Here is a 26,292-nt window from a genome sequence, read left to right on the forward strand (position 1 = left end):
GCACTATAGAGATTCTACGTCATCTATGCTATTTTAATTTGACTATGTTGTTAGTCTGTTTTGTAATTTTTGGGGTATGCGCCCTGCATTGTTATGCTTCTGTTTTTATATCATCTTACCATCTTTCCCCACTCACTATGTTAACCTGTTAACTGATCTGGCATTTCATCTTGGGGCTCTGGTCGCTCAAATATCCAGCTATGAATTAATTCTGCAATATGTTGCTTGCATTTATGCGGCAGTATCAGTTGTTCTACACTGTACCCATTTTCCATCAATATTTCTGTTATTTTGTTGCATTCATTGTTTTAAAAATGCTGAAGAAAACATAAAAGAAATATTAAAAATCTGTCCAACTCATCCTTGATTATATTCAGTGACCCACAGACTCCACTGATCCCTGTGGAAGCGAATTCCATAGACTAATAGCCTTTTGAGGGAAGAGATGACTGGAAATATATAAGTGGCGACAGTACAATATTACACAACCAGAAATAATAGTAAATGTAGTTTATTGCAGACCATAAATAATTTATCTAATTTAAAACTACTAGACATATCTCTAACCGATATTAATTTACTGTCCCATTAAATAGCAGCCATCTCCTGGAGAAACCAGCCCTTTAATTGTGATAAAAGGAAATTACTGCAGGTGCTGGAATCTGAAACGAAAGAGAAAATGCTGGAAAATCTCAGCAGGTCTGGCAGCATCTGAAGGGAGAGAAAAGAGCTGACGTTTCGAGACCGATGACTCTTTGTCAAAGTCTTGTCAAAGAGTCATCGGACTTGAAACAACAGCTTTTTTCTCTCACTACAGATGCTACCAGACCTGCTGAGATTTTCCAGTATTTTCTCTTCCTTTAATTGAACATCAGGAAAGAGACCATCCTTTTATTTATTTTTATTTTTAATGCATTTTATTCAAACTTGTATCAAAGTAGGTTACAGCAAATAAACACCCCCCCCCCCGGGAAACATTCTTGCCAACAATCAACGATACGGTCTGTACAGATTTTTCTCCTTTTTCACCCCCCCCTCCCCCTCCCCCCCTGCGACGAACAGCTCCTCAAACATGGTCACAAACATCCCCCACCTTTTCACAAACTCCCCTGCTGCAACCTTCTCAGACTTTATCTTCTCCAACCGCAGTAAGTCGTGCAGGTCACCCAACCGCGCTGCTACCCCCGGTGGCGAGAGACCATCCTTTTAGCCAGACAAATAAGTGTGTCAAGCTGAGGGAGCAAAGGATGTCAATGTCTTTGAGAGAGAGAAACCTGGGCCAAGCTTTGCAGAGTCTGCACCCTCCCTGGATTCACTTCCTTTCCCTTCAGTTGCTGCAAGTGACCAGTTGAAGGTCAGAATGAGACAATAAATGGAAAGGGGGGAGAAAGGAAAGTGTTTTACTCACAGATGTTGGAGACAGGAGTTTTTTTCCTTCACTTCCGCTGTGACATCACAATGGGGCCCTGCTTGAATCAGCCAATAGGAAGTACTCTATTCCGCGCAGTCGTCACCGGGTTCCAGTGCGCAGGCCCGGCGCTCCCCGCCCCCACCCGTTGTTTCGCCCGCCCCCTGAACAAGGGGGAAAAAAAACGACAACAGAACCTCCTCGAGACAAGGTTTCCAGGCAACCGGCTGATGGCCAGAGCGAGAAGCCAATCGGTGATCTCCTCCTGCCCACGACTGCGCATGTCCAAGGGAGAGGGGCGGCTGCGCATGTGCAAAGGGTAGCCCGCCTTCTGACCTTTTACCTGAGGTATTGACCAATGGCCAGAGTTGGAGGACCAGAAGGACTCTGGTCCTCCAGCTAATCAGCGCGGGCTTTGTGTGACTGCTCGACTGAACTTCACAAGGACGCAAACTTCCTCCTGTCTCCAACATTTGTGAGTAAAACACTTTCTTTTCTCCCCCTTTCCATTTCTTTTCTCATTCTGACCTTCAATTGGTGACTTGCAGCAACTGAAGGGAAAGGAAGTGAATCCAGGGAGGGTGCAGAGTCTGGGAAGGTTAGCCCAGGTCTCTCTCTCTCTCTCTCTTAAAGACATTGACATCCTTTGCTTCCTCAGCTTGATACATTTATTTGTCAAGATCTTCTCAGAAGCCCAAATATGACATTCATGAACCCTGCCGCTGCCCAGCTTGTAATATAATTAGGAGCCAATTTAGCTCAGCTGGTTAGTGATGCAGAGCGAGGCCAGACTGGTCCTCCCACATGATTGCCGGAAGGAGGACAGCACGGTGGTGCAGTGGTTAGCACTGCTGCCTCACGGCGCCGAGGTCCCAGGTTTGATCCAGGCTCTGGGTCACTGTCCGTGTGGAGTTTGCACATTCTCCCCGTGTTTGCGTGGGTTTCACCCCCACAACCCAAAGATGTGCAGGGGAGGTGGATTGGCCCAAGCTAAATTGTCCCTAAATTAGAAAAAATGAATTGGGTACTCTAAATTAAAATTAAGAAATGATTGTTGGAAGGATGCCCTCCAGCTTTCTCGCCAGAACTTTAGATAGCAGTTTCAAGTCAACATTCAAAAGAGAGATTGGCTGATAAGAGACACACTCCTGTGATCCTTGTCCGCTTTAGAATCAAACAGACATAAACCTCACAAAGAGTCGATGGCAGCATACTTGAGTCAAAGTGATAATACATACCCACAAATAGATCCAACAGTAAATCCTCAAATCCCCTGTAAAACCCACACCCACAGCCATATGGTCCCAGCGCTTTACCTTCATGGTCTTTGACATCGCTTCCCTAGAAAGAGTAGCCTTAAGAGCCTCATGCTGTCTTTCTGAGGCCTCCGGGAGATTCAAGGAAGAGAAATAATGCTCCACACCGCCAACACATCACCAGACTGCTCAGACTTGTATAATCCTGCATAGAATTCCCGAAATTTCGGTTTATTTACTCCGTCTTCATGGCTCTTTTCCCTCCGCCAAGCCACACAGAGAAAATCGCTCTGAAGTCGGCATTTGTATTTGCTCGGGTTACTCCCAAACTCGTACAACTTCTGCCTCGCAATCTTTCAACTTTTCTCAACCTGCTGAGTAAATAGGGAGTCTTGCTGCATTAACCTCCTTCAGCAATAGCTTACTCGGGCCTCCTTAAAATTCTCCTCGGCCTTCGCCAAACAAACCTCCAGACGCCGCTGGTTCTCCAGCACCTGAATCTTTTATTAGCAGGGTAAGAAATGATTACCCCCCCCAGCACCACCCGGCATAAACTTCACACGTCTGGAGGGGGAAATACCAGGGGCCGAGTTAAAGAAAAGGAAGAACTCGCTACACATTTTAAGGAAGAGTTTAAGTGAGGTACCTCTTAGCAGGAAGGCATCAAACCTCCACGTTCTTGACCTGGGGGTAAGCCCTCGAGCAGAAGCTCCTGAAAAATGGGGGGGAGGTGGGGGGGCTGGTGAGGTGGATTGGTCCAAAATTATAATGTTTCCTGTGGTGCAGGAGGACACCAGGTGTCGGATCGTCTTCGGCACAAAAAAGTCGTTGATTCTAGTATTACATTGATGTGGGGCTGGAAAGAACGTAAAATCTCCGCCCCTCAGATGCAAAGTTCTCCAAACATCCATGTAACGTACCTTGGTAACCGGGAGCTTATTTACCAGAGGATATAAGTGGCAGTTGAAGTCGCCAACCACAAAAATGTTAGTTGAAGCTAACTTTGCGAAATCCACAAAAGCATTCGTAATTAACTCCGGGAGTAATTCGGGGATCCATAAACATTCATTATTGAAACAACATCTCCATGCACCAAACCTCTAATGATCACATATCTATCTGCTTTGTCCTTTGTGCAGGTTTCAACTTTAAAAGGGATATTTTTATTAATAAAGTTTGCCATACCCCTGCTACTTGATGAAAAAGAGGCGAAAAATACCTGCCTCACCCAATCCCGCCTCAATTAAATGTATTCCTCATATCAGAATCTTGACAGTGCAGAAGGAGGCCATTCGGCCCATCATGTCTGCACCTGCTTTTGGAAGAGCACTCTCCTTAAGCCCATGCCTCCAGCCTATCCGAGTCATCCAGTAACCCAACCCAACTTTTTTGAACATAAGGGGCAATGTAGCATGGCCAATCCACCTAATCTGCACATCTTTGGACTGTGGGAGGAAACCAGCGATCCCGGAGGAAACCCACAAAGACACTGGGAGAATGTGCAAACTCCACACAGCCAGTCACCCGAGGCCGGAATTGAACCTGAGACCCTAGAGCTGTGATGCACCCGTGCTAACCACCGTGCCACCGTGTCGACCCCAATTGAGTTTAATCTAGATGTGTTTCCTGGAATAAAGCTGTGTCAACTTTCTCCTTAAGAAAGGAGACAATCATTTTCCTTCTGATAGAGCGATAAATGCCCCATACATTCCCTGAGAAAATTTGATGATTAACTGTCGCCATTAGTTAGGCGACAGAGAGAACAGGAACAGATTTTTACACCACAATCGTGCGTGCATCATTACCCCCTCCTCCAACTCACTTTACACCAGAGGCACCAAAGTTTCCCCAAACTGCTCCTTTCAGGGATAAAAGCCCCGTCTGTACCAGAGTAGGATAAAATCAACAACACATAAACCCTCCCATAATAACAAAAATACAAAGGAATCACCACCACAATAGATCCAAGGGGACATTCCGCAATAAGACTGAGGACCCGGAGGATTAACCCCACGACCAGACTGTCGTTACCCTCAGGATACCTTCTCCAAAATGAGAAGAAGAAAAGAAGGGCCAACAAGGGAATAGAGATCGAATGACCCTCCTGCATTTTGGACCCACCCGTGAAGACCTGCATCTATCAATACCCACCCTTCAGCAATGGCACCATTCGGTTCTGCCATGATTAACGCTCAGATAATAGAAGAAAGACGATGAATTAATAAGCACACAGCACATCTACCATAACTGAGATAAGATAATACGAGTCCCTAGAACACTCGAGGGAGAAGAAGACATTCAATCGGCCCTCACAGAATAACAACTCCCTTCAATGGGATAAAAGATAACAAATTCAGACAACAAAACAGTGATAAGGAAAGAGTCCGGATTAGAGCCTGAGTTAGTCCGAGCTGCAAACCATCCCTCCAAATCCTTGCCCTTCATGGATTTAATGAAGACCAAGGCAGTAGTCAGATTATCAAAAGACTTGACGGAGTTGTCAGATATTTTCCGGGTCACAGGATAAAGCGACGTAATTCACTCCCGCAGCCTTGAGTTCCCTTCAAACTTCATCGAAATCTCGATGTTTCATTTTCTTTGTTGCCGAAAAGTCCTGGAAGAAGGAAATCCTCACTCCCTCATGGAGCCAGGTCCCACCTCACCTTACCCGTCTCCAGGACCTTCTGGTGATCTTTCAAGTTGTGGAAGTGAATGATTCCAGGCCTGGGATGAAAACTATTCCTCGGCCTCAAAGACAGGATCCGATGCCCTTTCTCATTGGAATCGCCCAGGCTTCACATCCAACTTGGGAAAACGTGGCAGCCGGTCCTCGAAGAACCTAACACCTTCTGGCAGGCCGACGACTCGGATGTTCTTTCTCTGACCCTCGGTTCTCCAAGTCCTCCTGGACTTCTGCCACTGGCCAGTTTTCCAGGGATTGAATTCTTGCCTCCTTCGAGGAGGCATCTTGCCTCCTTCGAGGAGGCATCTTGCTCAACGTTCAGGATTCTCTCCTCAGGATCATCGAGTCTCTTCATGATGTTTTGCAGCTCGGCCTCATGAGCTCACAGATATTGAGTCAGTACACTCAGCCTCTGGTCAGTAACACGGATGATAGTAATAATAATAATCTTTATTGTCACAAGTAGGCTTACATTAACACTGTAATGAAGTTACTGTGAAAATCCCCTAGTCGTCACACTCTGGCACCTGTTCGGGTACACAAAACGAGAATTCAGAATGTCCAATTCACCTAACAGTACGTCTTTTACATAGGATTTACAGTGCAGAAGGAGGCCATTTGGCCCATCGAGTCTGCACCGGCTCTTGGAAAGAGTACCCGACCCAAGGTCCACACCTCCATCCTATCCCCATAACCCAGTAACCCCACCCAACACTAAGGGCAATTTTGGATACTAAGGGCAATTTATCATGGCCAATCCACCGAACCTGCACATCTTTGGACTGTAGGAGGAAACCGGAGAACCCGGAGGAAACCCACGCACATACGGGGAGAATGTGCAGACTCCGCACAGACAGTGACCCAAGCTGGGAATCGAACTCGGATCCCCGGCGCTGTGAAGCAACAGTGCTAACCACTGTGCGACATTGCCTCAGTTATCAAGTATTTTCAGGACCAACATTGATACATTTCTAGATATTGAAGATATCGAGGGATATGGGGATTAGTTTTGGAATGGTGCTGAGGTAGATCGGCCAATGAGATTGAATGGTTGAGCAGGCTTGATGGGCTGAATGGTTGACTGCAGCTCCTATTTGTTATGATCTCTGTGCCCAGGACAGAAAGCACTGAGCATGGATCTGTCAATTAGCCTGAATTGGCATCTTCAAGAGAATTGGGAGGGTAAATATTGGATACAGCAGAGTGAGAATGGAGGGAGAGTGTGTGGGATGGAGATTTACAGCGTTTGGGGAATGAGAGAGGAAAGAATGTTCTCTGGGAACTAGAATTGTCTGTTCTGAATTTCTATCCTGTGCTGACAGTGACACATAAACCGTCTCAAAAGAACAAAAATACAAAAGAATCACCACCACAATAGATCCAAGGGGACATTCCTCAATAAGACTGAGGACCCGGAGGATTAACCCCACGGCCAGACTGTCGTTACCCTCAGGATACCTTCTCCAAAATGAGGAGGAGTAAAGTAACTTTTTGTAAATTGTTTTTACAGGATATTAGAAGAGGAGGAATTACAGACAGAAGTTTCAATGATCACATCCCAATCTCACAGAGTCACTCGATTCATCGGGGCTGAATATCATCGGCCTTTGAGTTTACAAGGAGAGATGTTTCCCTGATCTGCCTATTTTAAAAGATGTTAAACATCAGTGTGACTGGAAAAGCACCGAGACATACACACCCGAGTGAGTGTTCCAGAGCAGTGACTGTGGAAAGAACTTTAACCAGTTACACAACCTGAAAAAACATTGCAGCATTCACAACGGGAGAGACCGTACACGTGTTCTGTGTGTGGACAAGGCTTCAACTGATTGTCCAACCTGGAGAGACACGAGGACACCCAAAACATGGAGAAACAATGGAAATGTGGGGACTGTGGGAAGGGATACAAAGCCCCATCTAAGCTGGAAGTTCATTGACGCAGTCACACTGGGGAGAGACCGTTCACCTGCCCTCAGTGTGAGAAGGGATTCACTCAATTATCCGACCTGCAGAAACACCAGCGAGTTCACACTGGGGAGAGGACGTTCATCTGCTCTCAATGTGGGAAGGGATTCATTCAGGTATTCAACCTGAAGAGACACCAGCGCCTTCACAATGGAGAGAGGCCGTTCGCCTGCTCTCGATGTGGGAAGGGATTCACTCAGTTATTCCACTTGAAGAGACACCAGCGCCTTCACACTGGGGAGAGGCCATTCACCTGCTCTCAGTGTGGGAAGGGATTCACTCAGTTATCCGACCTGCAGAAACACCAGCGGGTTCACACTGGAGAGAGGCCGTTCACCTGCTCTCAATGTGGGAAGGGATTCACTCAGTTATTCCACCTACAGAGACACCAGCGCCTTCACACTGGGGAGAGGCCATTCACCTGCTCTCAGTGTGGGAAGGGATTCACTCAGTTATCAAACCTGCGGACACACAAGCACATTCACACTCAATAGAGACCATTCACCTGCTCTCCGTGTGGGAAGGAATTCAGTAAATTGTTCCAGCTGCAGAAACATCAGCGAGTTCACACTGGGGAGAGACCATTCACCTGCTCTCAGTGTGGGAAGGGATTTGCTCAGTTATCCCACCTGCGGAGACATCAACAAGTTCACAAGTGATTACAGGGATTGGATTCTGCTGTTATTGCTGCTGTTAATCACATCCAGGACTGAACCATGTTCATTTTCACACTTGGTGAAGTGGGAGGATTTGAGGGTTTTTCTCTGCAGGACTGGCTGGTATCACGACTTTGTTTCCAGTAGGCTGATGCTCTTTGTACCTGGGAGAGCACATTTCCACTGAAATGTACCACAAAAGCTGGTGAAGGACATTTATTTTATCCTGGATGGCAAATGGTGGTTTTACTGCTACTACAGGTAGATCGAAAGTAAAAACAGAAAGAACTAGAAAAAGGTATATTTCTTGATGGAAATATAAAAGAAATAAATCCAGAGCTGCCTGGATGGTGAGGGAGATAGAGGTGAAGATCAGAAAAATGAATTGCGCAGATGAACGATCTCAGGTAGAAATACAATGGAGAATCAGGCTGGGTATTGAAGGACCAAAGGAGAACTTGCAGGTGGAGGCAAGAGAAATAGTGAAGGTTTTAAATGAGTACTTTGCATCTGTCTTTAAAAAGGAAGAAGATTCTACCCAGACCGAGGTAAGAGAGGAGGTAACTGGTGCACTTGAAGAATTAATAATTGAGAAAGAGGAGGCTTAGCTGTAGGAGACCGAGGGTGATGACAGGCGGCTGCTTTGGTAACAGGAAGCCAGTGTCCAGTGGTGTACCACAGGGATCAGTCCCGGGTCCCCTATTGTTCATCATTTATATAAATGGCAGATGACTATGTGGGGGGCAGGAACAGTAAGTTTGCGGATGACACAAAGAATGGACGGATGGTTAACAGTTAGGTTGAGAGTCTTGGGTTACAGGAAGATATAGTCGGGATGGTTAAATGGGTGGAAAAGTGGCAGATGGAATTTAACCCTGAAAAGTGTGAGATGATTGGAAGGAGTAATTTGACAAAGGAGTATTCAATGAATGGCACCACACTGGGACGTTCCAATGATTCACCAGGATGATGCCTGGGATGGAACATTTAAGTTATGAAGAGAGATTGGACAGGCTTGGTTTGTTTTCGCTGGAGCAGCGAAGACTGAGAAGCGACCCGATAGATGTATGTAGGTTATGAGGGGCATGGACAGGGTGGATAGGCAGCAGATGTTCCCTTTAGTTGAAGGGTCAGTTATGAGAGGACACAAGTTCAAGGTGAGGGAAAGGGTATTTGAAGAAAAACCTTTTTACCCAGAGGTTGGTGACCGTCTGGAATGCACTGTCTGGGAGGGTGGTAGAGGTCGGCTGCATCACATCCTTTAAAAAGTACCTGGATTGGCACGTGGCATGCCTTAACATTCAAGGCTATAGACCAAGTGCTGGCAAATGGGATTAGGTCGGCAGGTCAGGTGTTTTTCATGTGTTGGTGCAGACACGATGGGCTGAAGGGCCTCGTCTGCTCTATTAATCTGTAATTCTGAGGTGGTAAAAACACCATCTTTACTGACAGTAGATGAGGCTCCAGCACCAGATGCATCCTGAGATACTGAGGGAAGTGAGTGGAAATTGCAGAGACACTAGTGATAATTTTCCAGTCTTCCTTAGACACAGGGATGGTGCCAGAGGACTGGAGAATTATGAATGTTACACCCTTGTTCAAAAAGGGATGCGAGGATAAAGCCGGCAACTACAGACTAGTCAGTCTGACTTCAGTGGTAGGGAAACTCCTGGAAAATAAAGTTTGGGGCTGAATCAATGGTCACTTAGACAAGTGCAGGAAAATTAAGGAAAACCAGCCTGGATTCATTAGGAGAAAATTATGTTTAAATAACTTGCTGGAGTATTTTGAGGAGGGCGCAGAGAAGGTTGATAAGTGCAGCACTGTTGATGTGGTGTATACGGATTCTCAAAAGACATTTGACACAGAATCACACAACAGACTTGTGAGGAAAAATCTAATTCATGGAATAATAGGGAAAGTCGGCACTTGGATAAGAAATTGTTGAGTGACAGGAACAGAGAGTAGTGATAAATGGTTGTTTTTCAGACTGGAGGAAGGTTTGCAGTGGAATTTCCCCAGGGGTCAGTGTTGGGACCCTTGCTCTTCCTGATATATATTCATGACCCAGACTGGCGCTCAGGGGTTGATTGGAAACATTGTCAACTGTGATGAGGATAGTCTCGAACATCAAAGGGATATTGACAGGTTGGTGGATTGGGCAGACAAGTGGCAGATGAAGTTCAGTTCACAGAAGTGTGAGAGGTGATTTATTACGGCAGGAAGACTATGGAGAGACAATATAAAATAAAGGGAAAAACTCTAAAGGAGGTTCAGGAACAGAGGAACCTTGGTGTATATGTACATAAGTCATTAAAGGTGGTAGGGCATGTTGAGAGAGCAGTTAATAAAGCAGATAGTATCTTTGACTTTATTAATTGGAGAGGCGGTGACAAAGTGGTATTGTCACTGGACGAGTAATCCAGAGACCCAGGGTGATGATCTGGGGATCCGGGTTCGAATTCCACTATGACAGGTGCTGGATTTAAACTCAATAAAATATCTGGAATTAAAAGTCTAATGATGACGATGATACCATTGCAGATTGTCATTAAAAGCCATCTGGTTCACTAAGGTTAGCACTGTTGCTTCAGAGCACTAGAGTACCTCCAGGTTCGATTCCCAGCTTGGGTCACTGTCTGTGCGGAGTCTGCACGTTCTCCCTGTGTCTGCGTGGGTTTCCGTCAGGTGCTTCAGTTTTCTCCCACAAGTCACGAAAGACGTGCTGTTCGGTAAATTGGACATTTTGAATTCTCCCTCTGTGTACCCGAACAGGCGCCAGAATGTTGTGACGAGGGACTTTTCACAGTTACTTCATTGTAGTGCTAATGTTAGCCTACTTGTGACAATAAAGATTATTATTATAAGATTGATTTCTCCCTTCATACGTCGGAATAAAGCTTTGAAACCTGATCCTGAGTCTCTCCTGGTGGGGACTGGGTTGTCCCACAACAGTCACCATCATCATTCTCAGCCTCAGAAGATTATGTTTGATGGGTTATTTGAAAAACACTATTCTTTCGTTGGGAACAATTCATTACATAATGATACTGAGAATCAATGTTGAAAACACCGATTAATCACCCCTGTGTATTTCCCGGGTTCAACCGCCTACAGTTACCATCCAAGACCCATATTATCATTTTCACATCACTTGTCAGCAGACATACCTTTGTTCTGGTATCTGCCACTAATATTTTGTCTATTTGAAACTCGGACACAATGACTCCTTTGCCTCACTGTGAGTTGTCTATTTGATACGAAAGTACCTGAAATGAGTGTTTTCCGCAATATTGAAATCATCTTCGACCGAGTCTGAAAATACTCATAACCTTGCATTTTGCTGTTCGTGATAAAGCCATACCTAGCTTCTTTCAGGGGAAGGAAGTAACCCGTGTCCACATCAGCTTCACTGTTCTATTTCTGATATTGTTCTCCCTATGAGAAAATTGATGGAGAATCAAAGCCTGTGATTTTGCAATGTTCTCTGCCATTCTGTACCTAAAATTGTCAGCAGCAATGTGCATCTTCTCAGAGAGAGAGAGAATAAAACTTCTTACACAAGGAACCAAAGTTTAGTGCTGATTCTCTGCTACCATGTTAATTCTAAATTATGTCTGCAGAGGAAGCATTGGTCTCAAGCTGAACAGTACCTTGAACACGTTTATTTCCAAATACAGCAAAGGAAACGCAGTCTCCCAGTTTCTTGCCCTACCCCTGACCCCATCCCACCCCTCAACGCCCAATTCTCCTTCCCTGAAGGTGTTGCTCTCGGGTTCAGTTTCACTCTCACCTATTGCCCTCCCCAATATGTCACCCAGGTGTCTAAATCTTTATACCTGAAGTTAACAAACTGTTTTGCTAAGGGGGGGGGTCACAATCCAGTGACTACACACATGTACTTTGTGTCAGGCTGACGTCACCCCCCCTGACGTCACCCCCCCCCCCCCCCTGTCACCACTTTCCATCCCAGTGCCAGGATTTTGGAGACTGGGCTCCGGATGGGTAATGGCGGCCGCAGTTCCCACAATGCCGTGCGCGCAAGAGAAACCGCTCTATCCGCTGCGCGGGTACGTGGCCGCGGACTGCGCATGTCCGAGGGACAAGGCGTCTGCGCATGTGCCAGATAGAGCCCGCCCCGACCTTCCGAATGCAGTATGAACCAATGGGGAGGTTGGAGGACCGGAAGGTGTCCACCAACCAATCAGAGTGGGGGTTTGTGCGAATGAAGACTTAAGCTTCCTCCAGCCTCCACCATCTGTGAGTAAAACACTTTCTTTTCTCATTCTCTCTTGTGTTATATGGTACAGATTTGATATATTATTGGTGGTTCGGTAATAAATACATTTTTATTATTTCTAGTCTTGTAATATAGTACCGTAGCTACATTATATATTTCCAGTTATAGAGCCTTTATGGCACAAAAGGAGTCCATTTGATCACTCGAATCCATGCCGACTCTGTAAAACAATCCATCAGCCTCGTCTTTCATTCTCACTCCACAGTATAAATATTCCCCACTTCTCTGTCCGTTAGCTTTGACAAAGAGTCATTGGACTCGAAACATGAGCTCTTTTCTCTCCCTGCAGATGCTGCCAGACCTGCTGAGATTTTCCAGCATTTTCTCTTTAGTCTCATTCCCCCTCTATATTAGATACAGCAGAGTGAGAATGGAGGGAGAGAGTGTGGGATGGAGATTTCCAGGCTTTGGGGAAGGAGAGAAAAATAATGTCCGTAGGAAATTAGAATTGCGTGTTCTGAATTTTTATTCTGTACTGACAGTTGAGTTTTGTTAACTCCTTTTACAGGATTTAGAAGAGGAGAATTTACAGACAGGAATCTCAAACCAAACCTCACGTCAAGATCTGACAGAGTCACTTCATTCATCATGACCTGAATATTGTTGGTCTTTGAAGCTAGAATAAGAACTGCTCGTCTGCTTTAAAAAAAATTTTTTTTAGAGTACCCAATTATAGTTTTCCAATTAAGGGGCAATTTAGTGTGGCCAACCCACCTAACCTGCGCATCTTTGGGTTGTGGGGTGAAACCCATACAGACATCGGGAGAATCTCCAAATTCCACAGACAGTGACCCGGGGCTGGGATCGAACCCGGGTCCTCAGTGTCTTGGGCCGCACTGCTAACCTGTGCCACCATGCAGCCCACTTTAAAAATTAGTATCACTGGAAAAGCTTCAACACCTACACACCCAAGTGAGAGTGTCCCAGTACAGTGACTGTCGAAGGACTTTATCCAGCTACACTTCCAAAAGGTGTCACATCATTCATAGCAAGGAGAAACCGTACACGTGTTCTTCAACTGATTGTGAAATCTGGAGAGACACAGGGCAACATGGAGAAACCATGGAAATGTGGGGACTGTGGGAAGGGATTCAGACGCCCATCTCAGCTGGAAATTCATCGACACAGTCACACTGGGGATAGGCCGTTCATCTGCTCGGAGTGTGAGAAGGGATTCAGGAATTCATCCAACTTAGCATCACACAAGTTAGTTCACTCCGGAGAGAAACCATTCAGCTGCTCTGGGTGTGAGAAGGGATTCAGATCCTCATCGAAACTGGCGATTCACCAACGTATTCACACTGGGGAGAAGCCGTTCACCTGCGCTGAATGCAAGAAGAGATTCACTCAGTTATCAAACCTGCAGACACACCAGCGAGTTCACACCGGGGCGAGGCCATTCAACTGCTCTGTGTGTGGAAAGGGGTTTCGTGAGTCATCTGCTCTGCGGAAACACCAGCGAGTTCACACCGGGGAGAGGCCATTCACCTGCTCGACGTGTGGGAAGAGATTCAGTGATTCATCTGCCCTGTTGACACACCAGCGAGTTCACACCGGGAAGAGACCGTTCACCTGCTCTGTGTGTGGGAAGGGATTCACACAGTCATCTAACCTGCTGAGACACCAACGAGTTCATAAGTGATGAAAGGGGTTGGATTCTGTTGTTATTGCTGCTGTTAATAACATCCAGGACTGAATCATGTTCATTCTGACACTTGATGACGTGGGAGGGTCGGAGGGTTTCTTTCTGCTGGACTGGCTGTTCTCACGACTTTGCTTCCAGTGGGCTTATGCTCTTTGAACCTGAGCGAGCACATTTCCACTGAAATGATCCACAAAAGCTGACGAAGGACATTTCTTTGATCCTGGATAGTAAAGTGTATTTCCCCCCACTACAGGTAGATCTAAAATAAATACATTTGTCTCTGTTCCATTGAGTCTACAGCACAGGGCCAGGCCAGTCGGCTCAATTGGTCTCTGTCAGTATTGATGCTCCACATGAGCTTCCACCCACCCCTCTTCATCTCCCCCATCAACATATCCTTCTATTCCTTTCTCCCTCATGTATGTCTCTCGCTTCCCCTTCAATGTATTCATGTTGTTCACCTCAACCGCTCGCTGTGGTAGTGAGTTCCACATCCTCACCACTTGCTGGCTAAAGCAGTTTTTCGTCATATCTCTATTGGATTATTAAACCCCTTCATAATCTTAAAGACTTCCATCAGGCCACCCTTAATTCTAGGGCGGCACAGTAGTATAGTGATTTGCACTGCTGCCTCACGGCGCTGAGGACCCGGGTTCGATTCCGGCTCCGGGTCACTGTCCGTGTGCTGTTTGCACATTCTTCCCATGTCTGCGTGGGTCTCACAGCCCACAACCCAAAATGATGTGCAGGGTAGGTGAATTCGCCACGCTAAATTGGCCTTTAATTGGAAAAAAAATTGGATACTCTAAACTTAAGAAAAAATTATATTTTAAAAATAAATTTTAAAAACAGGTCACCCTACAGTCTTCTCTTTTCTAGAGAAAAGCAGCCCCAGCCTTTCCTGAAGGTGAAATGCTCTCAGTTCTGGTATTATTCTTGTGAATCTTTGTTGTACCTTCTCCAGTGCCTCTATTTCCTTTTCCTAAATGGAGATCACAAATGTTGACAGTGCTCCCAGTGTAGTCTAACCCTGGTTCTAAACAAGTTGAACATAACCTCCCCGCTTTTCAATTCTATCCCTCTAGAATGGAACCCGAGATATGGACCCCACACTTTAGGAAAGATGTGAAGTTCTCAGAGAGGGTGCAGAGGAGATTTACGAGAATGGCACCAGGGATGAGGGAGTCGTGAGTTGGGGAGACTGGAGCAGCTGATCATAGTCGTTACGGCAGGCAAGGAGGCCAATCAGCTCATTGAATCAATGAGTAAAACTTTTAATATGTTCCCCCTTTCATTCGTGTACCATCAGCTAATGGCAACAGCTTTTCTTTAACCATCATATCTAAACCTGTCATACTCACATCCACCTCTATCAAACCTCCCCTCAACCTCCTTTGCTCCAATGTGAACAACCCCAGCTTCTCCAGCCAAACCTAATGGTTAAAATCCCTCATCCCTGGAACCATTCTAGTAAATCTGCTCTCCACCCTCTCGAGGAGCCTCACATCCTTCCTAAAGTGTGGTTACCCACAACTGGACTCAATATTCTAGTTGTGGCCGAACCAGAGCTTTAGAAAGGTTCAACATAACTGCCCTGCTTTTGTTCTCAATCCTCTATTTCTGAAGTCCAAGATCCCATTTTCTCCAAACAGGAATATCAGAACCTTTTCTGCTTGCACATAAAAAGCATTTGAATGACATTCTTAAAGTGGCTGAAGAAGATTTTGACCAATGAAGGAAGGAGTTGTTGACACAAAACAAGCCATTTTGAACTTGCTGTCTCCAAAAGAGAATCCAAAATGTTGGAGTCTGGGAAATGAACTGAAAAATGAAGCTCCGCCTACAACTGAGCCAGAAGAAGAGAGTTTAAATGTGGGATTGACCAGGACATTCACTTTGGATTGAAACAATGGGGAAACTACACACATGGAAGAAAATAAAGTTCAAAAGGTGAACTCTGAACAGACTGTTTTCAAAACTGAACTTGAAAACTCACATCTGAGCAGCAACGAGGACTCTCCTCTCGCAGAAGGAACTTTGGACGATAATTATTGGAAGAAAACTTTCAGAAAACACAGCAAGATGTAATGTTTCCATCTTCAGTGGACTGTGGTTCCTGGACATGGAATTCAGCAGTGTGCTGATAGCAAGATAGACTGGTGAATGTGATGGGGACAATGGAGGGATTATTCTGTCTATTGCAGGTTATCAGATATTTAAACACGGAAATTTGCAGTGTTTAAATTAGCAGGAGTCGGCCATTTGGCCCTTTGAGCCGGCTCCACCATTCAATAAGAGCATGGCTGTTGTGAATATATACAGCACGTTGTAAGGTGGAATATTCAAAATAGGATATTACGAACGTGATACATTTTCATTGTTGCTGGGGAAATGTTGCGAATACCTCGTTTCATAATTCATGTTTCAGAAATATAACTTTTAGCTTGGGAATTAGATTTTTTTTTAAAGGAAGATAAATGGAAAATCTGGGTTGAGAATCTTGCAGAAACACTCTCGGGGAATTCACAATCACAAAGTGTGGCCGATGTTGACTTGAAGTCAAAGCTGGAAGGGTAAGATCTGTAAAAGGGCAACTGGGCTCTTTTAGCTGGAGACATCAGGTCTGACAATTACTGTCCTGCCTTGGTTCCAGAGGTGAATTCTTCATGCAGACCTCAGGGTCAGAAGGTTTAGTTTTGAAGCTGGATGTCCATTAATTTCAGCATCTGTTGGACATAGAATCATAGAATTTAGAGTGCAGAAGGAGGTCATTCGGCCCATCGAGTCTGCACCGGCTCTTGGAAAGAGCACCCTACCCAAGCCCACACCTCCACCCTATCCCAGTAACCCCACTAAGGGAAATTTTGGACACTAAGGGCAATTTATCATGGCCAATCCACCTAACCTGCACATCCTTGGACTGTGGGAGGAAACCGGAGCACCCGGAGGAAACCCACGCACACATGGGGAGAACGTGCAGACTCCACACAGACAGTGACCCAAGCCGGGAATCAAACCTGGGACCCTGGAGCTGTGAAGCAATTGTGCTAACCACTATGCTACTGTGCTGTGTTACCATGGGGATAAGTGATTCAGGGTGGGGCCTTGGTTGGAATTCTGGGCGTTTCTCACAGATTCTGCAGTTAACTTGGAAGCAGGCAGCTGTGGGAGCAGGAGCTGTGAACCAGCTGTGGGAGCAGGAGCTGTGAACCAGCTGTGGGACGAGAAGCCGAGAGGGTAATGAGGAACCAGGGGTGTTTCTAATGTTTAAATCCCTCAGCAAGAAGGCAGTGAAGCTCACGCTTGGACTGAGAAGTCCACAGTTTTGAGGTCTTGACGGAAAGTTGGAGGGTTGTTCAACCGAAAGCTAATGGAAGGATCCCCATCAAATCTTGGAGCTTGGGGAATAGCTGGAATACTGAGGAGAATTTAAGGGAATCCTGTGAAACTGAGGTTACAGCAGGAGTCTTTATAAACTACAGTGTGAAGTTCACAGTGCTGGTTTTTAATTTTTTTTGTTTTATGTATGCTTTGAAGTTTATTTTTGTTTAAAAATATGAAATCCCGCGATGTAATTCTATCACTGGGAATTTGAAATTCTTGGAGATGTTACTGATTTTTACAGAGATCTTAACAGATGTTTGGGACACAAGTTTTGGCTTCCTATTTCAGCCTTGTTTTTCTGGCTCTCTGTTGCTTGTGTCAGTGACAGCCAGGCGACGGAGCTGGGGGCCTGTGCCCCAGTTGGGAAACTGCCATGTGCATCCCACTAGAGACAGGAAGGTGCTGGAGGAGTGAATGGGAAATGAGCCGCCAACCAATCGGGGCCCAGGAGGGGAGACACCGGCGCTGATGGTGACATGACCCCCGGGGCTCTGTTTCCCTGTGTCCAAAGCGGGGAGGCACGGGAGCAGGGTGCAGAGGAGCAGCAGAGAAACCATTTGTGTCCAGAATATTGTGAACATCCTTTTACTCTGGTTGTCTTTGATTATCAAGTTATTTTCTGTTTTTTTTAAACCATGTTGTTTCATCAATAAAATGTTCTCAGTAAAATTATTAGATTTTTCTGGACTTTTCAAGACTGATTAAAATTATTATTATTTTTTATTTTTTTTTAAAGAGTACCCAATTCTTTTTCCAATGAAGGGGCAATTTAGCGTGGCCAATTCACCTACTCTGTACATCTTTGGGTTGTGGGGGCGAGATCCATGCAGACATGGGGAGAATGTGCAAACTCCACACGGACGGTGACCCAGGGCCGTGACTGAACCCGGGCCCTCAGTGCCGTAGTCCCAGTGCTAACCACTGTGCGCCCTTTTCATGTTACATTGATGTACTTTAGGGAAAGTGGGGGAGGGGAGTTGACAGGCTCTTTAACAGAAACTGAGTCCCTCTAAAGTAATTGGCAAAGGAGCCAGAGGGGAGATGAGATTTTATTTTATTTGGCACAGCGAATTGTTCTGATCGGCCTGAAAGTAGATTCAATCGTATCTTTCCAAAGGAGAAATACTTAAATGGGAAGAATTTGCAGAGTTCTTGGGAAAGGGCAGAGCAGTTGGATGAATGGAAGAGTCCTCTCAAAGAGATAGCAGGGACACAATGGGCCAAATGATCTCCTCCTGCAACCTGTGAATCTGAGTCTCCTGTTTTTGTGCAGGTTAAAAGGGACAGATTTCATTCAGCCTCTTCCCTGTATATGTATTTAAAGAGATGGTTTCTCTTTAGCTCTGAGTGACCGATATAACAATCGGTCGGAGGCCCATTTCCCAGTCAGTCCTCCAGCACCTTCCTGTCTCTCTATTAGTGCGACGCCCATCTGGTGCACAGGTCCCGTTATTCTCAGCTATATTCAGCCTCAGCTCCGTCGCCTGGCTGTCATTGACACGAGCAATAGAGACAGTAAGGTGCCGAGGCTCGGATGTAAAGTCAAAACGTTTGGCTCTAAACCAACACTTTAACATTTGGAAGTCAAATCCATGTTATTTATACTGGGAGATTCTATTATTAGATTTAGGCACTGGAGGTTTAAAGGGTAACTTTCCTTTTCTAACTGTAGGATCTCTGTATCTATTTGTATAACTGTAATGCCGTTCCATATACCAAATACCAGAAATTCAAGATTGGGCTTCTTGGGTTAAAAGCAATTTGCAACTTTTATTTTTGTCGGCTAGTAGTGTCTACTGTCAAGCTTCAATTTTCACACAAGTACTAATTTAGGAAGGTCCGACTAGCCCTGCAGTAAGCTAGTCAGATGTATCGATTGTTTGTACTTAGCAAATACAGATAAGTTGAATTGAATTTAAAATACAAAAATGACTGGGTGATTTAAAACAAGAGAAAATGGTGGTTTGCAAAGCTAGCAAATAGAATAGAAAATAGTTTGAAGTGATTCGAGAATAGAAAAAGGTGAGAGGTCTCATCACGAAAACTGAACTCGTAAGGAAATTACTATCTTTAAAGTTCTGTCCCCTTTACAGGTTTAAATAATTTATAATTCATCTAATTCGACCAAGGTGTCTGTCTATCAATTAAGAGATAACGGTGACTGTATTTTACCAGTCGAAGAAAACCTTTCCCAATGTGCTGACTGATCGTTACCATCGAAACAAAACTAGGATTTCATCCAAGTTCTTTGTGAGACAAAGGGTATTTTTGCAGCATGACCTTCGCAGTCTCTAAACAGCTTGCAAACATTTGCTTATCAGATCAATTCACAAACACACAGCATTTCTTAGTCTCACGATTAATATATTGGTTTTAAATTTTAGTTAATTACGATTAATGATCTTTGATATAAGCCTTTATCTATTCTCTATAGCTAACTGAAAAAGTAGATTTCTATCACTAACTTTGTATTGTCGAAAGTGTCAGCCGTGGCTCAGTTGGCAGCTCTCTCACCTCTGAGACAATGTGGGACCAAATCCCAGTCCAAGGACCTGAGGACAAAAATCACATCCAACATTCCTCGTCCCAGCACTGAGGGAGTCTGCACTGTCAGAACAGCCTTCTTTCAAATAAGATGTTAAACTGAGGCGAAGTCTGCCCCTCTCAGGTGGATGTAAAAGTTCGCACAGCCACTATTTTGAAGAGCAGGGGAGTTATCCCCGGTGTCCTGGTCAATATTTATCACAGTCAACATCATTAAAAACACATCATCTGCTCATTATCACATTGCTGTGTGTGGGATCTTGCTGTGTGTAAATTGGCTGCTGTTTTTCGTACATTACAACAGGGTCTATACTTCAAAAGTACTTAATTGGCTGTAAAGCACTTTGGGACATCCTGTGGTTGTGAAAGGTGCTATAGAAATGCAAGTTTTAAAATTGAAGATTTCGGTTTTCTGATCTTGTTATCTGGAACTTTATTGATTTCAGCCACCCCCAACTTACCATTTCATATATTCACTTTGGTTCAGACAAGGCAATTAAGACAGAATTCTTTTGTTATTAAATTTACAAAGTTTATTCAAAGAAACTTTAAGACATTAACTTTTACAACTTCATGTGGGTGATCAGTCTGTAGAAGTGTAACCCACTCTGGCTCCTTCTTTGACAGTAATTCTTGTGGAATTCAGCCTCGGGAGTCTGGCTCCCTCTTTGACAGTAATTTCCTTGGAACCCGGCCTCTGGAATCTTCAGTACTTGGCCAGCAAGGAAGACCTTCAGAACCTCTACTTTTATCCCCAAAGTGACCATTACCTCATGTTAGAGTTGGGCCTGTTGTAATATGACAATTGGTCAATTTGGTCACTGGATTAATTTAATTGGATCCCCAATTACTGACTCCACCTTCTCTCATTATCTTAGACAGGAATACAAAAGAACTGTTTCACACTATCCCTTTATCTGATTCTATACAATCCCTTATTCATACAGTTTCAAATGTTGAGGCTAATCAGAGCTTGAAGGTCTCCCTTACCAGAACATGGCTCCTCATTGCACATATTTTACATACAGCAATTAAGCTTTTACATTTTTACAGCAAATAAAACTCTTACTATAACTTACTGATTCATTATTGATTATTTAATTGTCACTCAATTAAGGCTCATTACTGAATCAGTCATCTGTTACTGACTGGCAGCTAATTAATACAGTAATCTTTAATTAATACAATGGTTGAAAAAGACTGTTTTATGGAAGACAATCACTTTCTTTCTTACTAACTTTGATTGGATTGAACAATGAGTCTTAGACTTGAGCCAGACTTTGGCAGGATATGATCTTCTGTAGCTTCACAAAATTCTGGAACAATTTGTCACTTTAAACAATTTTGCCTCATTCAGCAGTTTCTAGAAACAGTTTGGTTTATCCAGAACAAATTTTCAAAATAAAGATCCAGTCAGGATTCAGAGTTTAACATGGCTTCCTTGACCTTGTTACTTATAACAGTCAAGATGGACGAGTGATTGATTTTTAAAACTAAATATTATTAATGAGGCATACCCAGAACTTCTGACATTACAACAGTGACTACACTTCAAAAGTACTTCAAAGGCTGTAAAAAGCTTTAGGAGATCGTGTGTTCACGAAAGGGGTTATAGAAATAGATACAGAATCCCTTGAGTGCAGAAGGAGGCCATTTAGCAAATAGAGTTGGCACCGCCTCTTCCACAGAGCACTCCACCCTTTTCCACTCACCCGTAACCGCATAACCTAACCTGCACATCCCTGGACACTGGAGGGCAATTTATCAGGGCTAATCCACCTAACCCATACATCTTAGGACTGTGGGAAGAAACCAGAGCACTCGGACAAAACCCACACAGACACAGGAGGTCGTACAAACTCCACACAGACAGTGACCATGGGCAGAATCGAACATGGGCCCCTGGTGCTGTGAGGCAACAGGGCCAACTACTGTGCCACTCAAATAAATGTAATTTATTTTTAGAACTAGTCCCCCAACCTTGGATATATCACGCTCGGTCCACTCACAAAGATCATCAAAAAAGACTGAGTCTTGATTTTGTGCAACAACTATGTCTTTCTTTCCATTGCAAATCCCCTGTGAAAATCCAAACACAGTGGGCGCGATTCTCCGCTCCCGCGACTAAGTGCCCACGCCGTCGTGAACGCCGTCGAGGTTCACGAAGGCACGAAACGGCCCCGATCCCGACCGATTCAGGGCCTAAAAATGGGCTAGGATCGGGGCCGCGAGAAACTCGGGGGGCATGTCGCGAAAGCCGCGTCACCGCGCGACGCCCAAATGACGCGGCGCTGCGTCATAAATGGCACGATCCGCGCACGGAGGACCTGGAGGAGAAGAAATGGCTGAGCCCCGACGAGCCGCACCGAGGTTCCGGGCACGGACCTGGACACCCTGCTGGATGACGTCGAGCAGAGAAGGGACACCCTCTGCCCAAGACGTGGGCATCGCCAGCCATCCAGCGCGGTGAGGCGCGGTTGGCGTGAGGTTGGCACCGCTGTGGGGCAGACCCCCCGGACGGGGGAGCAGTGTCGGAAGAAACTGCACAACCTCACTCGGGCTGCGAGGGTAAGTGCCATGAGGGTGCCCCCAGGCCGCCCCCCCCCCCCTTCCTGGCACGAGGGTGGGGGGAAGTGGGGTGGTGGGTGATCAGGGGGGGGTTGGAGCATCAGGTGCAGTGGTGGGGGGGGTCGGGGGGATTGGGGCATCGGGGGGGGTTTGGGCGGGGTCAAGGTGCCCAACGCTTTACTCGACCCACATGAGCCCCGGGACCCCCCCCCGAGCGATGCCATGGCGTGCGGTCTCCTAAACCAGCAAAAATGTAGTTTATATCTGCATGCCCTGATGATACCCGCCTAATTGTGATGCTTTATCCAACCCCCAACCCCAGGACAAGACAGCTCACAACCAGCGTGAGCGTTTGAGAACCGGAGGGGGGTCCCCTGTGCTGCACCCCCTAAACGTTCACGAGCAGAGGGCCCTGGACCTCGCTGGGGGATCCGCCACCCGGGAGGTCGCGACACCCAGCTCGGAGGTGCAGAAGTGAGACAACCCTGCATGTCCTCACCCACCCCCCCCGCCCCGCCCCCCCCAACCCGTCATCGTCTCCCTCACACATTGCCCACTGCAGCCTCGATCCCCTCCCCCCACACACTCATGCCACTGCACCCTCGCTCCCCTCCCCCCCCTCACACTGTGCACCCACAACCACCATACACCCCCACCGTGTCTAACGAACCCCAAATCTTTATGTTTCCCAGGGCCAGGGCGGGGGTGCGGGGGGGTGTGCTGTGTGGTGCCTGTGTGCAGGAGTGACGGTGCACGTGGCAGTGTTCAGCGAATCCCACCCCCACAGTGCGTGAACCGTGTGGCCACCAACACGTCGCGTGCCCGCTGTCCGCGGCGGTGCCGTCGTGCAGCCTCCTGGACGTAACCAGCACGCGAACAGTGTCTGTGTCCTGCGCCCCTCCCCTCATCCTGATGCGCGCCATCATCATCCTCCTCCACATCCTCCTCTTCCCCACCCCCCTCGTTTGCGTTACCTCCGGTGCCGTCGGGTCCTCCCTCCGACTCCTCCACCAGGTCATCTCCCCTCTGCATGGCAATGTTGTGCAGCGCACAGCAGACCACAACCATGCGACCGACTCTGTCGGGCCGGTACTGCAGGGCCCCTCCGAAGCGGTCCAGGCATCTGAATCGCATCTTCAGCAGGCCGAAGCACCGCTCCACCACACCCCAGGTTGCTGCATGTGCCTCATTGTATCGGCTCTCCGCGTTGGTCTGAGGCCTCCGTATTGGCGTCATCAGCCATGACCTCAACGGATAGCGCTTGTCGCCGAGCAACCAGCCCCTCAGCCGGGGGGGACATCCATCGAACATTGCGGGGATGAATGACTGTGCCAGAATGTAGGCGTCATGCACACTCCCGGGGTACTTTGCACACACGTGCATGATCTTCATGTGGGGGTCGCACACCACCTGAATGTTCATGGAGTACGCGCCCTTTCTGTTCATGAACACTTCCCTGTTGTCTGCAGGTGGGTGCATGGGGACGTGCACACCATCGATGACACCCTGGACCATCGGTATCCCGGCCACCTTGGCGAATCCACGTGCCCGTGCTTCCTGCTGTGCTCGGTCCTCGGGGAATTTTATGTACTTGTCCGCGATGGAGTACAAAGCGTCGGTGACGGCCCTGATGCACCTGTGGACCGATGTCTGTGATATTCCGGAGAGGTGCCCGCTCGGCGCCTGGAAGGAACCGGTCGCATAAAAGCTTAGGGCCACCGTCACCTTGACGGAGACTGGTAACGCATGTCCTCCACCAGTTCCAAGTGGTGCGAGGTGCGCCAAGAGGTGGCATATATGTGCGACCGTCTCCCTGCTGAACCGTAGTCTCCTCCTGCATGTGATGTCTGGTAGGGCCTCGAACGACATTCTGACACGGTACACCCTCGGCCTTGCTGGACGCCTGTGGCGCCCTGGCACCACCATCAGTGGATCCTCCTGTTCCTCCTCCTCCTCCTCCTCCTCCACAAGCACTTCCTCTGCATTCCTCGCCGTCAGGGGGTCAATGTTCCCCTCGGCATCCCCCTGTACATTCGGGTCGTGAGCGCCTGCGGCCTGCGCGGCGACGATGGGCCACTCCACGGCCATCCCCTCTGCTGCAGCAGCAACCGCTGCATCTGTAGCCACTGTGGGCCGTTTGACTCTACGCTGCCGGATGGCAAACTCCAGAACTGCGGCTCCAACCACGGCAGTGAACATCGCTGTCTGGTTGGCATACATGGTGACCTGCAGGAGGGTGGAGGGGGCAGAGAAACAACATGTTACATGGAGGTTCTTCCACACCTCGCCAGCCGGGTTGCATGGGATACCTGTGTGCCCCGGTGGGATGGTCGCGCTGCAGATACGCACCCAGCCTAACATCTGGTCACTGTCTGCGTCCAACGGTCAGTTCACACCATACTCCTCACCAGTGTGCCAGTCGCCTGTGCCCATCAGCCACACGGCAACCTGCGGCCGTGTCCCCGTCACCGTCCTGTCATATCAGGGCGGCTGACATGTGACATCCGCGGATGGACGATACCATCCACACTCTCCCTCATCCCCCCCTCCCACTTGCACACGCTCCCTCATCCCCCCTCCCACCTGCACACTCTCCCTCATCCCCCCCTCCCACCTGCACACTCTCCCTCATCCCCCCTCCCACCTGCACACTCTCCCTCATCCCCCCTCCCACCTGCACACTCTCCCTCATCCCCCCTCCCACCTGCACACTCTCCCTCATCCCCCCTGCACACTCTCCCTCATCCCCCCTCCCACCTGCACACTCTCCCTCATCCCCCCTCCCACCTGCACACTCTCCCTCATCCCCCTTCCCAACTGCACACACTCCCTCATCCCCCCCTCCCACCTGCACACTCTCCCTCATCCCCCCTCCCACCTGCACACTCTTCCTCATCCCCCCGTTGGCCGCAGCCTTCTCGGGGAAGCCGACCCGATCTCCAGGAGCTGCGGAACAGTCCGCTCACCTCCTCACTGGTCGGCGTCAGCCAGCACGACTGGCTGACGACTTTAAATAGCAGGTGTGAACGGCGATGGCGTGAACTGGGGTCACGCCATTGGCCCATCCGGCCTGAGAATAGCGGGGGTGGCGGAGAATCGCCATTTTGGGTGTCTCGGGCGATTCTCCGGCCTGCGCCGTGCGGAACTCGATGGGGACGTTCTTGCCACTTGGGTGAATCGCGGGAGGGTGTCGGACCGGCGTCGCGGGGAAATCTGGCGACCCAAACAACCGGCGCGGGAGCAGAGAATCGCGCCCAAGGTATATAGTCAACATTTCCCCCTAAGGAAGAGGAGGGAACTAGAGGGCATAGGTTTAAGGTGAGACGAGAGAGATACAAAAGAGACCAGAGGAGAAGTTCACACAGAGGGTGGTGAACATCTGGAACGGCTGCCAGAGGCAGTGGTAGAGACGGGTACAAATTTGTCCTTTAAAAAGCAGTTAGACAGTTACATGGGCAGGGTGGATATAGAGGGATATGGGCCAAATGCTGGCAAGTGGGACTAGCTTAGTGATAGAAACGGGGATTGAAGGTGAAAATGAGAAAATAAATGGAAAGGGGCAGAAAAGAAAGTGTTTTACTCACAGATGTTGGAGACAGGAAGAAGTTTTCAGTCTGTGTGAGGCCCCAGGTTTCCTCTTTGTCCAGCTTCCACGTTCGAACAACGGGGGAGCTGATTGGATGGTGGAAGAGAGTCCTTCCGGTTCACCAACTCTACCCATTGGTCAACAACCTTCCTCCGCCTCACTCATTGTCCCCCCTCCTCGAGACAAGGTTTCCAGGCAACCGACTGACAGCTTCTGCCAGAACAAGAAGCCTCTCGGTGATTTCCCCGGCCCGGGACTGAGCATGTCCGATGGAGAAGAAAGACTGCGCATGTGCGA

At 47.4% G+C, this 26,292-nt stretch overlaps 2 protein-coding genes and 1 long non-coding RNA gene across 3 annotated transcripts in view; 1 reads left to right on the forward strand and 2 right to left on the reverse strand.

The window, feature by feature from the left end:
* The window catches only part of LOC140418012 (uncharacterized), a 96,019-nt gene that overhangs the window by 45,631 nt on the left and 24,096 nt on the right, over nt 1-26,292 (reverse strand). The window lies entirely within an intron of this gene.
* LOC140422283 (uncharacterized) lies at nt 1,513-10,835 on the forward strand. Its single transcript, XR_011947357.1, has 2 exons — nt 1,513-1,883; nt 6,858-10,835. It is a non-coding gene; the product is annotated as an uncharacterized lncRNA (long non-coding RNA).
* LOC140422233 (putative nuclease HARBI1) lies at nt 23,052-26,250 on the reverse strand. Its single transcript, XM_072507238.1, has 2 exons — nt 25,994-26,250; nt 23,052-24,635 (listed from the first exon to the last, which is right to left on the reverse strand). Exon 2 carries the CDS (start codon nt 24,627-24,629, stop codon nt 23,175-23,177), a length of 1,455 nt encoding a protein of 484 aa, XP_072363339.1. The 5' UTR covers nt 24,630-24,635; nt 25,994-26,250; the 3' UTR covers nt 23,052-23,174.

Source organism: Scyliorhinus torazame, chromosome 5 (assembly GCF_047496885.1).
Source record: "Scyliorhinus torazame isolate Kashiwa2021f chromosome 5, sScyTor2.1, whole genome shotgun sequence".
Lineage (NCBI taxonomy): Eukaryota > Metazoa > Chordata > Chondrichthyes > Carcharhiniformes > Scyliorhinidae > Scyliorhinus > Scyliorhinus torazame.